At 45.2% G+C, this 15,827-nt stretch overlaps 2 protein-coding genes across 2 annotated transcripts; one reads left to right on the forward strand and one right to left on the reverse strand.

Annotated features, from left to right (window-relative positions):
* Nucleotides 1–3,081: 3,081 nt before the first annotated feature.
* On the forward strand, nt 3,082–4,023 carry LOC129685141 (olfactory receptor 2A12-like). Its single transcript, XM_055618545.1, has one exon. The coding sequence runs from the start codon at nt 3,082–3,084 to the stop codon at nt 4,021–4,023; it is 942 nt and encodes a 313-aa protein (XP_055474520.1).
* A 7,854-nt stretch (nt 4,024–11,877) lies between these two features.
* Nucleotides 11,878–12,711, reverse strand: LOC129685150 (olfactory receptor 2A2-like). Its single transcript, XM_055618560.1, has one exon. The coding sequence runs from the start codon at nt 12,709–12,711 to the stop codon at nt 11,878–11,880; it is 834 nt and encodes a 277-aa protein (XP_055474535.1).
* Between the last annotated feature and the right edge of the window lie 3,116 nt (nt 12,712–15,827).

Genomic DNA, 15,827 nt, shown 5'->3' on the forward strand with positions numbered 1-15,827 from the left:
TTAAGCCCAAGGCTGGCTGGTTTCAGATGGCTGCGCTTGTCAGCATATGGTTTTGTCTATGGTTCTGTGGCTAGTTGTATTTGTTTTCCTAACTGAGAAAATAAACCTGTTATTATAAAGGAAAAACCCAGAGTCATTGGAGATCGGCCAGCGGACTCCTTAGCTTAATTTCTGGAGAGAAAAGTTATCCCATCATTGTTTCAGCATATTAAAGTTTCAGCTTAAAGTTATCCCATCATTGTTTCAGCATCTTTCTACATGCCACAACCTGTCTAACATTCCTCTAAACATGGGCTCCAGGCATGGTGGATTTACATTACAGATGTGTTTGTGCCACTGGTGAGGAAAAGGATCATCCTTATGCTTTCAGAGAAGCTCCTAGGGCAGAGTCAAGACTACACTGTCCACTTCCACAACTTAATGAGCTGTGTTGGGCACAGTGGTTGACCCTGGACTCACAGGAGTACATAAAACAAAGCTTCTTAGTTAGAGTGGCAGACAATAATTGGATAAATGTATTATTTTTCTCTAATGAGATGACCGAGGTGGGAAGGAAGTGAATATGGATGAGAGAACTGCAGGGAGTAGAACTTGAGCTGAAGATCCACAGGGTGGGGTTGGGGATGGGGGTGGGGGTGGGGGACACAGAGCACAACACCACCATGGACCTAGCTAGTGCTTCATGGAATAGAGGGGATTGCAGCAGTAGTTTTACGGCATGAATGATGGAGACAGCATTGTAGATTGTGGGTTCTTCTTCTGCCTGGGGATTGTCTCCCAGCAGCCCACAAGTCAGGAGGGGCATAAGAATCGTGCCTGGGATGATAGATCACACACCCCAGGAACCAGCTGGTGGCTAATTCAACTTTAATTCCAGAGAACAAAGGTTATATACCCCTTGGGGAGTGCGTAGGGAGCTCCAAGAATAGGTGTACATAATTGGTTGGAAGTAGGCACTTCAAGGATGCTTGATTTGCATTAAACCGCACGCTCCTTTCATGTGAATGGAAACACAGTACCTAATTATCATATAGGCCTGGGGAGGGGATAGCTAACAGGGATCTGTGTCAGAGGCCATATATCAAATATGGTTAGGGGCTGTCTGTGTCTAAAGACACTCTCCAGATGAAGCCAGATAGAGAGCAAGGGGCTTTGCTGGGAAAGAGGGAGTCCTGCCTTTAATGTTGAGTTTAGAATGGCTGTCTGAGAGAGCCAAGAACTACAACCTCAAGCAGCAGGGTGCCCCCAACAGTAGAGGAGATCCCAGGTAAACCTCATGCTAAAAACAGAAAGCATTTAGGAGTATGGTAAGTTTGAGGTGACTACTGAGAATCCAAGGAGAGATTTCAAACAGACTACCTACCAGTCAAAATAGAGAGATGTATTTAAGCCCAAGACTGGCTGGTTTCAGATGGCTGCTCTTGTCAGAGATGGTTTTATATATGTTTTGGTTGTTTTTGCTTTCCTAATGAGCACATAAGGGATGTTATAAAGGAAAAAGTCAGAGGCATCCATAGGTCTGACACAAACTGGTTTTAGAAACTTTGCAACATTTCAGTGCTCTGTATCTGTGCTCACCCTTACCCCTCTCTGGTCAGCCATGGCGAAAGAGGCCATCTTCCGAAGATGCTGTCATCCCTCCCTCTGCAGTGTGGCTCTCCCCTTCCCTGATTCACCACATTCAAGCTCCATCATTTGGCCCGTTGCTTTGCGGTGTTCTCAGACTTCCTCATTAATTCCCATCACTAGATGAGCCATGATTCTCACATCATAGAAAAGCTGCATTTCCTTCACCATGAAGAGCCTGACCTCGGACTCCTTTCCATCTTGTGCCAGAGTCTTGGAAAGCCCCATCCCAAACTCATTTCTTGTAGCATGATTTGGTTCTATTCTTTCAGAATTTCCTAGGTGCTGAAGTGGTAGAACTTTTTGCCTCTTGTTTCATTTGATATCTACATACATTGGGGCACAAAGACCTCCCTTTACTTGAGATTTTTTTTCTCACCTTGGCTTTCTGTATCACACGGCACCCCTTGTTGTGTCCTCCATTCTAGACGCAGACATCCACCAGAGGCCAAAAGTTCCATAAGCTGCCTTAGCCTCAGACTAGGCCCACTGTGCACCTTGTAGCACTTGCAAATGATAATGGAGGATGACGTCATTGTTATGGGTTTGCTAGTCTACGTCTCTAAATCATCATTATAAAGTTAATTGCTACCTATAAAATGTTTAGTGCAAAGAACCTGCTGTCTTACAGAGTACACCATCACAGAGCAGATGGTGTCAGAGACCATTATAGAGGAGCGTGATGCATTATAGAACACTTTGCCATTGAGTGGTATGGAGTACCCTGTGTCATAAATCATATCGTATCATAAACTATCATAGAACACCCAGTGTTCACGAGGACGGGGCAGGTGGTGTCCCAGGGCTCGCTGTGTCATAGGGCATGCTGTGCTATGTTGGCAGCAGCCTCTCATATCACATGGTTATCGCATGCTTCAACTGAGTCATGAGGCTGCTTCAAGTGTTTGATTTGTAAATGCTCCAGGTTTGTATAAATATGCCTTACAAATACCACACAATGACAAAATTTCTCAAACCATATCCCTGTCACGTAACTGAAAGGCCAGTTTGGGGATGGTCCTTGAAATGTGGTCTGACTTTGACATTTGATGTTAGTTATAAAGGAAAATGTTGAGTTCTTAAACACCCAGTTCTTCCCATGACATCTTTCACATGACATTTTCATAAGATGTATGGACCATAAATTGTAAATTAGACTTTCTGGGCACCCCCCCATTCTTTTTGCAAATTCTACATTTTGAAATGTGGGGTTCATAATGCAGGCATCCCAGGGTAAGCTGGAATTGCATGATAGAAGAAAGACATGCTGTTTCATATTAAATGAAAAGTCTCTTTAAAACTTTGGTCTCAGGCTCTGTGGGACCCCCTATGTATACTTGACTTTACTCTTCGGATTTGGTGTACCTGCTGTATAAATGGCAGCAGGGTTAGTTAGCATCTGGGGCTGCTCTTTCATGAGTGACAGCCCTGCTCTCTCTTTGCTGCAGGAGGAGGATGCAGGACTTCCTCTGGTGGAACCACAGCTCTCTTACCGAGTTTGTTCTTCTAGGATTCTCCAGTGACAGAAAGATCAATGGTATTCTGTTCGGTGTCTTTCTTGTCCTGTACCTCATCACTCTCCTAGGCAATGGGCTCATTATCACCTTGATACACATGGATTCCCGCCTCCACACACCCATGTACTTTTTCCTCAGTGTCTTATCTGTTCTGGATATGGGCTATGTCACCACCACTGTGCCCCAGATGCTGATACATCTGGTCTGTGAGAAGAAGACCATCTCCTACACTGGATGTGTGGCTCAGATGTACATCTTCCTGATGCTGGGAATCACTGAGTCTTGGCTTTTTGCCATCATGGCTTATGATAGGTATGTGGCCATCTGCCATCCTCTCAGATACAAAGTCATCATGAGCCCTTGGCTGTGTGGGTCATTGGTGGCTTTCTGTGGGTTCTGGGGTATCACCTGTGCCCTGGTATATACTGTTTCTGCCATGATTCTTCCCTATTGTGGCCCCAATGAGATCAATCACTTCTTTTGTGAGGTCCCTGCTGTCCTGAAGTTGGCCTGTGCAGACACTTCTCTCAATGACCGGGTGGACTTCATCCTAGGCTTCATCCTTCTCTTGGTCCCACTCTCCCTCATCATTGTTGTCTACATCAAGATCTTTGCTGCTATCTTGAGGATCCGCTCAACTCAAGGACAGATCAAAGCCTTTTCCACCTGTGCCTCCCACATCACTGTGGTCACCATGTTCTCGATCCCATGTATGGTTATGTATATGAGACCTGGCTCTGAGTCCTCCCCAGAAGAGGACAAGAAGCTGGCTCTCTTCTACAATGTCATCTCTGCCTTTCTCAACCCCATCATCTACAGCCTTCGTAATAAAGATGTGAAAAGGGCTTTCCTCAAGGTAATAGGCAAAGGGCCAGGTTGAAGGCTTGGGGGTTGTAAGACTAGTAGCCTTCTGGAACACTCTTCATGCAGCTTCCTGTAGTGAGACTGACTTCCGGAATGAAACCATATTGCACCCAGTGAGTTGGCTTTGGTTCAACACCACTAACTTACTGCAGACTGTACTGGGATGCTACCATTTATTACACTCACTCATCTTGGCATATGGTCCTATGGAAACTGATCATAAGCCCAGGTTCATATAACACCATCAGGAAATAGAACTACTTCACCACCACACAAGGCAACATTATATCCGGTCCCCAACTCTAACCTCTGATACTGATGCTGTTGTTATTTGTTCCATTAGCATAACTTCCTAATTTTTTGAATGTGACATAAACAGATGTGATGCTGGGGGCTCTGTTTTTTTCAAAACCCCTGTGATTCATCTAAAGTGCTATGTGTGACAGTAGTATGTTTCTGTATTTGCAGCAGTATATTCTATATTGCCACAGTATAGTTTGGGAAAGATAGTGATGGTTTCCATTCTTTGGCTATTCCATATAAAACTTCTATGGATATTTATTCATGTAAAGTTTTTTCCTTTTTTTAAATAGTTTTAAAATGACTTTTGCTTGTTTATTGTGGGAGGGGCAAGTGTGGCCAAGGTGCATGAAGGACTGAAGCTTGAAGGACTGGCTATGGGAGTCAGTTTTCTTCTTCTACCCTATGGGACCTGAAGACTGAACTCAGGCTTGGCAGCCAGTGTCTTTGTCTGCTGAGCTTCCCCCTTGCCCTCATGTGCAGACTTATGAAAAAGGATTTTTTTTCCCTCTAGAATAAATACACAGAATGTGATTGTCAGGGCATATGTTATGTGTGTACTTCAGCTTACAATATTTTAATCAAACCCACAGTTAGATACCGTTTCCCGTGTGCCAGAGTGCCTGCAGTTAGACAGACAGACGCACCGGAAGGCTGTGCAGTACTGAGAATGCTTACACTTCCGGGAGGAGTGTAAACTGGAATCACTGCTTTGAAAATAGCCCGCCAGTTCCTCAGATATTCAGTGGAGAGATATGGTGGTCCGTATTTTTACATGTGGTCCATCCATTTTACTCCCAGATACATATCAAAGAGAAGTTAAAACACACATCATTACACACACACACACACACAAAAATGTACACACTCGTGGCTAGAGAACTGGCTCAGCAGTTAAGAGCACTGGCTGCTCTTCTGGAGGCGTCAAATTTAATTCCCAGCATCCACGTGGGCACTCATTAAGTATGTGTAACTCCAGTTCCAGGGGAGATGCCCTCTTCTGGCTTCCACAACACTGCATACCTGTTGCTCACAGACACACTCAGGCCAAACACAAAAATATTAAAAAAATGTATATACTTGTGGTCATAGCAACTTTATGCATGACAACTAGAAAGCAAGATCATAACTCAAAGCCTGCTAGCAGAACAGTAAATCAAATGTGGTATGCCTACACAATGGGATATATTTTGTGCCAAAACTGAACAAATGCAATAATGTAATACATACACAATATATAATACATACAATATGCCATGTAATATATATGCTACAATGTTGGTTTTTCTTGAAATCAATTAAAGAAGCCAGTTGCAAGAATTCATGTAGCATGTCACCCCATTTATATAAAATATCCAGAACAGGCATATTCTCTTACTAGAGAAGGTGGCTTCATGCAATTGTTGCTCCTAGCAGTCTGATGGGAATGGAGGAGCAAACTGTAAGTCTGAAGTTTCCTTTGAGACAATGAAAATGCTCTAAAACTATATTATACTAATAGATATAAAACTCTATGACTATAGTAAAATACTGAGCTGTACACACATAATGTATGAACTTTACAGTATGCGATTTACATCTAGATGAAGTTGTTTTCAAACAGAATGTGACAGTATGTTTTCTGAAGAGACTAGACAATGGGACACTCAGTTTGACAATACATGAACTCTCCCATTGCTCTGTGTATTACCCGGAGGTAAGTGAAGTCAGTATTTTCTTACTTTAGTCAATCTATCAGGCTAGCACAATGGTACCATTGGGTCCGTTTGTGTTTGATTAACAGCTCATGATGGTGAGTGTATAATAGGTGCTTATTTTCCTTCCATCCTATTTATTTTCTAAGTGTTTGTGCAAACTGGAAAATGACTTTTAAATATTCCTTTAAATTTTTTATGCAATGAGAGGAAGGGAGCGAAGGAGGGAGGGAGAAAGAGAGAGAAACAGAGAGAGGTGTGACGTGTGTGGGAGGGTGCAGTGTGTGGGGAGATCAGGTCAGTGTGGGTCCTGGAACCCAAACCCTGGTCCTCTGGAAGAGCAGCAAGCACTCTTAGTTACAGAGACACAGCGCCCACCAGACCTTCAAGTACATTTTTTTACAGTTGTGTTTAGAGGATAAGTCTTGTTTGTTTTTGTCAGAGATGTGATTTGCAGATGTTTTACCTTACTTAGTTTTACGCTGCCCTTTCACTTTCTTAAGGGTCTCTCTCATGGAGCAATATTTTAATTTTGGTGAAGTCTAGTCACTTATTAATTTTTTTTATTATATAGAATTACGTTTTGGTGTAAATGTCTAAAAAATTCTTTGCTTAAGCCTGGATCATGACAAATCTCTCTTATTTTAAAAATAAGTTTCATTCTCTGTGTGGTCCTGTGCCCTCTAATCCCAGCACTTGGAGACAGGCCAAAAGATTTTGGGTTCAAGGATAGCCTGGGCTACACAGTGAGTTCCTGTCTAAAAGAAAAAAAAAATCAATGGGATGTTACAGCGCAGACCTTTTAGCACAGCACCTTAGAGGCAGAGGCAGGAAGATCTCTATGAGTTTGGGGCCAGCCTGGTCTATGAGTTCAGGTCCAGCCAGGGCTACATACTGAGAACCTGATACCTTGGTGGATGAAGTACTTGCTGTGTGAATGTGAGGACCTGAGTTTAGACCCGAGGGATGCACATAGTCATCTCTGCAAATGGGGATGGCTTTAATTCTCTCATGTTCATGGCGCTGAGATGGACCTTTCAATCAGTTAATTACTAGACGAAGAGCAGTCTTAGGTTTGAAACACTGCTCAGGAAGTGAGAGCTTTATATATTCCCACATCTCTCATATCAATAGCATCCTGCATATCTTCACCGCAAACAGGGACATGCTGATTGATGGAAAAGGGCTGACTTAGTGGTCCTCTCCAGCTGTTGCAAGTTTTACTATGTAATTTCTAATTTCAGTCTTGAGAATGTGTTAATGGCTGTTGATGGTGGGATCCCAACCTGTTCATTAGCTGGTTCTTGCTTTTTGTTCACTTAACATCCTGTGAGTGTTTTCATTACAGAATAACAACAAAGTGACATTTGACAGCCACGTAGGATACTGATACGTGTCTGTAACACATGGCTCCATATTACAGAGGTGTTTCCTTCCTTTCTTCCTTTTTTCCTTCCTTCCTTCCTTCCTTCCTTCCTTCCTTCCTTCCTTCCTTCCTTCCTTCCTTCCTTCCTTCCTTCCTTCCTCTTTCCTTTTCCTTCTTTTTGAAACATGGTTTCTCTGTGTAGCCTTTGCTGTCCTGGACTTGCTGAGACTCCAGGCTGGCCTCGAACTCACAGAGATCTGCCTGCCTTTGTCCACCAGAGTGCTGGACTTACAGGCATACACCACTACTCCTGGCTTACAGAGGTGTTTTCAACTCCTTCCACGTTTTTCCTGTTGTGATTCCCATTGTGGAAATGTTGCTGCTGCTTTTTCTGTTTTTCTGACTCCTGCTTCCTAAGGTGTCCTAAGCACGGAATTACAAGGCTGAAGGTCATGGACAGACATCTTTAATGCTCCTGACACATGATGACAATCATCTTACAAAAGATCAATTTATATTTATACCAGCACTCCATGAAACTTGTGTTTTATTGCATTCAAAGGAAAGGGACCTGGGCTGGAGAGATGGCTCAGTGCTGAAGAACACTGGCTGCTCTTGCAGAGAATCTGGGTTTGGTTCCCAGTACTCACATGATGGTTCACAACCATCTGTAACTCCAGTTCCAGAAGATCCAATGCCCTCTTCTGTCCACTGAGGGCACCAGCACAAAAGCGATGCACAGACATACATGAGGGAGAAACATACACGTAAAAAAATTAAAACAAAATTTTAAAAAAGAATGAGACCCTTCCTCAAAAATATCAATTAATAAATAACATCTGTTGCCAATATTCTGAAGCATTCATTTTCTAAAAGTGTATTGTATTTCACACGCCACCTGTGTAGGGGGCAGAAGACTTGTTGGGAGTCGGTTCTTCCTCTACGTGGGTTCTGGGGCTAGAGTTCAGGTTGTCAGGCTTAGTGGCAGGTGCCTTTTTACGCCGAGCCATCTCTCTCGCCAGTATTTTTCTTATTAATTTATAAAAGCCCTTTCTTTGTCAATGAAGCAATGTAACTGTGCTGCCACTGTGGGTCGTGTTTGTCACTCATGTCTAATTTTGCTTAGTTATTTATGCAGCAGGCCAGCTCTGGTTCATGCTCCCCAAAGGGATCCTGGATTCTCATGGAGGGGCGACACACGTCACCATTTTCATGTTAAACGTTTCAGAGCACCAGAGTTGATTCCTTCCATCCTTCCTTCCTTCTTTCCTTCCTCTTCCTTTCTTCCTGTCTTCCTCATTCTTCTGCAAGGGGCTTGATAGGCAGCAAGGACCTACCAAGGGGAAAAACTGAGGGTCCACATTAACTTAAGACATGTCTCTAGGCCTCCTACATGAGGGGGCGCCTCCTTTTTGATAGGTGCAGAGTTTCTATATCATCAAGAAAAGGCAAAAGCCATGGGTCTCTGCATCAGTTTCCATCAGTTTCTGGGTGAAGCCCCTCGGGTGACAGTTATGATAGGCTCCCGTCTACAAGCATAGCAGAATGGCATTGATAGTGTCAGGGGTGGGCTCGCTCTCATGGCACAGGTCTCAAGTTGGGCCAGTCATTATTGGGTGTCTCTTTCCTCAAATTCTGCTCCATCCTTTACCCCTGTACATCTTACGGGCAGGACAAATTGTGGGTCTAAGGTTTTGTGGCTGGGTTGGTGTCCCATTGGAAGTCTTGCCTGGTGAGAGGAGATGGCTGGTTTGGGCTCCATATTCTCCCCTGCTAGGAGTCTTAGCTAAGGTCACCCTCATAGAATCCTGGGAGTTTCCATTGTTCTAGGTTTCTAGCTTGTCCCAGAGAGGTACTGCCCAACCCAGCTGTCTCTCCCAGTATTCTATCCCTTTGTCCTCCCCCATCGTAACCCTCTTGTTCTTATCTCCACCCCTCCCTCTCCAATTCCCTACCCCCCACGTGTAATCTAGTTCCTTTGTCAGTGAGATCCAAGTGTCCTTTATTGGGTCCTCCTTGTTACTTAGCTTCTTTGGGTCTGTGGTTGTACCATGCTTATTCTGTACTTTACGACTAATATTTACTTATAAATGAGTACATAACATATTTGTCTTTCTGGGTCTGGGTTACCTCACTAACAGAGATGATCTTTTTTTAGTTCCATCCATTTGCTTGCAAATTTCATGATGTGATTGTTTTTAGTGGCTTAGTATTACTCCATTGCTTAAATGTACCACATTTTCTTTATCTATTCTTCAGTTGAGGGACATCCAGGTTGTTTCCAGATTCTGGCTGTTGTGAATAAAGATGCTATGAACATAGTTGGGCAAATGTCCTTGTGGTACAGTGGAGACCCAAACATTAAATAGAGTTTGGGAATCCTGTGGGAGAGTAGGATTGAAGGAGCAATGGGGGTGAAGGGCACCACAAGAAAACTTAGAGGATCCACTAACCCGGGCCCACAGAGGCTTATAGAGACTGAACTGCCAACCAGAAAGCATGCATGAGACAGACCTAGGCCCTCTGCATGTATGTAACAGTTGTGCAGCTGGGACTTCTGAAGTGGGAGCAGGGGCTAGCTCTGACTACATTGCCTGCCTCTGGATCCCTTTTTCCTAACTGGGCTGCTTTGTCTAGCCTTAACAGGAAAAGATCAGCCTAGTCTTACTGAAGCTTGATATGCCAAGGTTAATATCCCTGGAAAGTATCATCTTTTCTGAGGAAAAGGGGAGGAGGGGTGAATGGGGGAGGGAAGGGGAGATGGAGTGACTTGGAGGAGAGGAAGAAGAGGTTTCCATTGGGATGTAAAGTAAATAAATGACTTAGTCAATAAAATAAAGGCAAAACCTGATCGGTGCGATAGTGCCTAGAAATACAGTTTAAAAACAATGAAACCCACAGCAGTGATTTGTGCTCATAAAGCTTCTATGTGGAATGAGGAGAGCGTGGGAAGGAAGGTCCCTCCTTCAGGAAATAACTGATTTCATGCTCCGCATTGGCTCCCGTTTCTTTCCCCAGATGTAGAGTAACACCGTTCCTACTTTCCCCACTTCTCTGACCGTTGGGTAGACAGAGTCCTTTTTTCTTGACAGCATCAAGACCAGGCTGTAATTTTCCAAATTGGACTTTATTTAAATAAGGAGCAAGGAGAAAAACAAGAAGCAGACATCATTCAAAAGCAGAGAGAGACACTTAGCCGCAGCCCTTACTCTGTGATAACACCCAGAGTTGCTCTAAGGTGGGCCAGGGGGCTGCTTCTCAGCAGAGTCTCTTTGAGTTTCTGCTTCTGGCATTTCCCTTGCTTTTACCTCTACTCTCTTCAGTCACTTTCAGAGCCCGAGGGTCACAGTGGATTCATAATGATAATTCATTGTTCAGCAATGAATATAAAAAAATTAAATGTGAGGGGCTGGAGAGATGGCTCAGTGGTTAAGAGCACTGGCGGCTCTTGAAGAGAACCTGGGTTCAATTCCCAGCAACCACAAGGTGACTCCCCATCACCAGTTTTGACTCCAGTTCTTGGGGAAAATGATGCCCTCTTCTGGCTTTCATGGGCACTGCATGCATGTGATTCACAGACACACACACAAGCAAAACATCCCAATACAAATAAAATAAAAAAGAACTTAAAAACAAGCGCTTTAAAAGTAACAACGCTTGCTGAAAGAAACTAAAATAGGGCCAGTAGATATTTTCATATGTTACCTCATGTCATCGTTGCAACTTGCCTGTGAAGAAGAATTAGAAAACTCACAATAGTTAAGTGACTTGAGAAATACACATACTTAGTGACAGGTAAGACTTTATTAGTCACTTTTCTTGCTACTGACAAAACATTTGACGAGAGACAACCTAGTGGAGGAAGAGTTCATTTGGGCTTACAGGTTGAAGGGACACAGTCCACCATGGTGGGGAAAGCATGGTGGCAGGTGGCTCCATGCAGACAAGAGTATGCATCTGTGATTCCTCACGTCCTGACATCTTGGTGGGACAGTGTGTGTGACCATATTATAAAAAAACAAAACAGGAAGCAGTGACTTTCGCTAGCCAGGCTTCCTCTCCTAAAGGTCCCATAACCTTCCCAAACAGTGTTAGCAGCTGGGGACAAAGTGTTTAAGTACACAAGCCTACAGGGGACGTTTCACATTCAACCCCAAACCCTAATTCTCCAGCCCTGGTCTGCCTGGCAGTAATGTCTAGGTTCTTGACTCCTGAACCTTTCTTTCCTTCCTGATTGTCTCAGGCAGCATCAGTCAACATCTGAGGCTCCTGCTCCTCCCCGACCTGGGCCAGCGTGAAGAGCTGTCTTTATGGAGTCATGCATGACATCTCACGGAAGAGTCCCTGGGAAGGCAGTGACTGTAAGTACGACTTACAGTTTCATGAATAAAGTGGCTTTAAAGTGTCGCTCTGGAGCCCCACTCCATCCCACCAGTTTGCGGAAGGCCCTTTTCACGTCCTTGTTCCTTAAACTATAGATGACGGGGTTGAGGAAGGCTGTGGCAATGTTCTAGAAGAGGGCCATTTTCTTGCCACTGTTTGATAAGGAGCCAGAGCTGGGACCCGTGTACGTGATGATACATGGGATGGCGAACATAGTGACCACAGTGATGTGGGAGGCGCCGGTGGAGAAGGCCTTGATCCTCCCCTGGGTTGAGCGGATCTTCATGATGGTGGTAAAGATGTTGGCATACACGATGACGATGAGGGAGAGAGGGACCACGATGACATTGAAGCCTGTGATGAAGTCCACCAGGTCACTGAGGGACGTGTCTGCACAGGCCAAGTTCAGGACGGCAGGGACCTCGTAGAAGTAGTGATCAATTTCATTAGGCCCACAATAGGGCAGTCGCATAGAAAAGTAAGTATAGCACAGGCCTCCCACCACGCCATAGGCAGCGCAGATACCCACCATAAGGAGACACATCCCACGGCTCATGATGACCTTGTACCTCAGCGGGTGGCAGATGGCCACATACCTGTCCACAGACATGATGGAGAAAAGCCAGGACTCGGTGACCCCGAAGAGGAGAAAGATGTACATTTGGACAACACATCTTGTAAAAGAGATGGCCCGCTTCCTGCTGAGAATATGTGCCAGCATTTGGGGCACCGTGGTGGTGGCGTAGCACACGTCCAGTGTGGCCAGGACGCCGATGAAGAAGTACATGGGCGTGTGAAGGCGGGAGTCTTGGTGGATGAAGGTGATGAGGAGGCTGTTGCTCAAGAGGATCAGCAGGTAAAAGACTAAAAAGAAAGCCAAGAGCAGAGGATTGGTTCTGGGGTTGGCGGTGAAGCCCAGTAAAGTGAACTCTGTCACGGTGGACGGGTTGAGCTCCAGCATTCTGATCGTTCCTGTTTAGAGAGGTTTCAGACACGTGATCCACTGAGCGTATCAGGGGCGCGCAGGGCAATTATGTACCCATTATTCGTTTACACCGACAGTCTCGTGAGGCTTTGGGTTGGCAAGTGGGGGTGCCGAGAAGTAACTCCCATTTGTAGTTTGGATGGCACCGGTACAAGTGTCAGGGGCAGTCCAGGGCGGCTCTGCAATGTGCTTGCCATTCTGGTCTGGATCTGTGATGCATCCACGTCTCCTCGGCTTGTGTCCCTTTGCTGCTTTCCCCACTTCCCATTTTCCCTCGGGACTGCAGAAGTTGCTAAGTCTTACACGGATAAAGATTAGGATCTTGGTTTAAGAAGTGTATGTGTGCGTGTCACACACGTGGGGGTACCCGAAGAATCCAGAAGAAGGCATCCTATTTCTTGGAGTTAACATTACAGGGCGTTGTGAGCCGTCCCATGTGGACGAACCAAACCTTCCTCCTCTGCAAAAGGGTCAAGTTCCCTTAACCCCTGACCTACACCTGGCTTTTTAATGTAAGTTCTGGAGCTTGAGCTCAGGCCATCGCACCTGCATGGCCAGCATGTGACTGGCTGAGCCACTCCTACAGCCTCCACCCCCACCTCCACCCCATTTTAGCTGGCACCATGTGATAGCCTGGTTTCCTAGATTCGTTTCAACTTTCTGTTTTGTGAACCACCACAGAGACATCTAGTACTCCAGAAACTACCTTGACTTTATTTAAAAAATTTCAACAAAGAAGCATCATGCCTCATGCTAAGATCGCATGGCAGAGACCATTTAATGAGCCTGCAGGCCGAATATAACCTACAGACATTTTTTTTTTCCGGATTGTCTAGTTTTTACTTTTTAATTAACAGCTAACGTTTTTAAACAGTTGAACTTACGAACACAAAACTGGACCTTCGGGATCACGAATTAGATCTGGCCTCATCCACCCCTTGTTTCTATACTCAGAAGTAAATTAGTAGGTATCCCTGGCTCTTGCACTCCTTCTGAATAGAGTGGGAGCTTCCTTACATAATTCCCAATTCTTATTTTTTTTTATAGACTGGGTTCAGGCATTTACATTGCCTGTTTTGCACCTATAGCACTTGGGTTTATAGTTTCTGTCCTAGAGCTGTGCTCCAGTTATATGCTGGTGCCTCTCTTCAGGAAACTTGCCAAAGAAAAGGTGGGTAAGCAGCAGGCAGATCACATGGCTGGGGCCAGCCAGCCTGGAGGAGACTGGCGTTGGGTTCCTCTGGTTCTCTGGTGACCCTCTGCTGAGCTGCATGGGTGTCCAGCACTTCCTGTTTATGCCCTGGGTTGGAGCTGGGTGGTGGGGAAAAGGGCCCCAGGAATCCAAGTGCCAGCTCTCACCAAGTCCCATATGTGGACTGGCTGAAGCAGACACAGAGGTGTGGGAAAGAGGGGACTCTAGACTGGCTCCCTCCTAACAACACAACTGTGAATTCCCACTGGTTGTGAGGGCCGGTGTGGGAGTGGGGGAGTGGGAGCATTTGCTGTGAGGCTTAATTAAAGTCTTACAATTTCAGAGTTACACATTTTCAATTTTTGTAAAGCTCTTGGACATTTTTCTCTAGGACAAACTTAAGAGCCATGAAGCCATTCTCCTATTCCCTCCGCCCCAGACAAGCATGACCCAAGTGTCCCCTCTAGTTACTCTTACCTCCACTCATTGAAGCTTGATTTGATATCCACTAAGACGAGTTCCTCGTTTTACCAAAGCCCAGAGGAGGGGTAATTGCCCGGGACGGTGTAGAAAGCCAGTGAGTACGATGAGCATCAAGCCGACTTTCCTTCAACCCAGGAAGGAAAAATGCAAGTGATGGGACTAGGACCACTTGCGCCAAAAATGCCCTTGCCTCCTTGTCCCAAGTGAAGCCTTAAACTGGATGCTAGTCTCACTTTCTTTGGCTGATCTGCCCTGTGTCTTAGGCCCAGTTGGTTGGCCTTGACTTTTGACTCTGTCATATCTAGGTTTGTTGATGAGCTGCTGTCAATGAAAAGACAGAGATAAACTAGGTGGCTGCAAAGTCTTGGTTGAGGGTGACTCTCTAGTCTGCAAAGTCAGAGCTGATTGGTGCTCAGGTATGGTGCTATTAGCTGTGGTCCCCTGTCAGGATGGAATGGAAACCAGAGAACAGTGTGTAGTTTTTACAGCGAACCCCGTATTTGTCTCCAGGTCCTCTCCTGCAGTACAGTCTGGGATGTGTCACTTAAAGCCGCTGACTTTGCCATTTCTGGCCTTCACTCTCAACATGCCATTGAATTATCACAGAGAGAATGTTGGCTTTCATGATGTCTGGTTCTAAATGTGTCTTCTCTCCTTTTTTTCAGTCACTAGTACCCTGCTCCCCATTCTTTCATATCAGCACAGACCTTTAAAGGTAAGAATAATCCAGAGATGGGAAAAGCAGAGAGAAGGCAGGAAAAGCTGGTGAGGTCCCAAAAGGAAGACAGATGCACAAGGCAGAGAAAGACATAGGGAGCCAGAGAGCAGATGCTGAGAGGACAGGTGTGAATGAAGAAATCATGGTACACAGGAGTGGGGAGAGGACTGGAGCCTCAGAAGGAGGGAGAAGGCTCATTCATCTCTATCCTTCCTAAGAGGGTCAGGGACTGGTGAGTTGAGAGTTAAGGGGTTAAGTCAAAGGTTAAGAGATCTTGCTGGTCTTCCAGGGGACCCGAGTTCGGTTCCCAGCACCCATGTCAGACATCTCACATCTACTGACTGTAATGCCAGCTCCAGAGGATCTGAAATCCCCTCTGGCCTCCATAGGAACCAGTAACAGATGAGGCAGGCAAGCAGGCAGGCAACCCCCCACCCACACATACCTGAAAAATAAAAACAGGTATTTTAAAAAAGAGGTACAAGGCCTAAAGGGAGGCACAGTGATGTTGAGGTTTTACAAGAGACCAAAGAAGGGAGGGATAAAGAAACACACACACAAAAAGAGAATGGAGGATGGAGAAGGGGGGAAGAATGTTGTGATGCTGAGCAGGCATGGTATCGGGGCAGTGAGACCACACAGTTTGTCAGGGACACACACACACACACACACACACACACACACACACACACACACACA

The sequence above is a fragment of the Psammomys obesus genome, unplaced genomic scaffold (assembly GCF_907164565.1).
Source record: "Psammomys obesus unplaced genomic scaffold, mPsaObe1.curated_primary_1811, whole genome shotgun sequence".
Classification (NCBI taxonomy): Eukaryota; Metazoa; Chordata; class Mammalia; order Rodentia; family Muridae; genus Psammomys; species Psammomys obesus.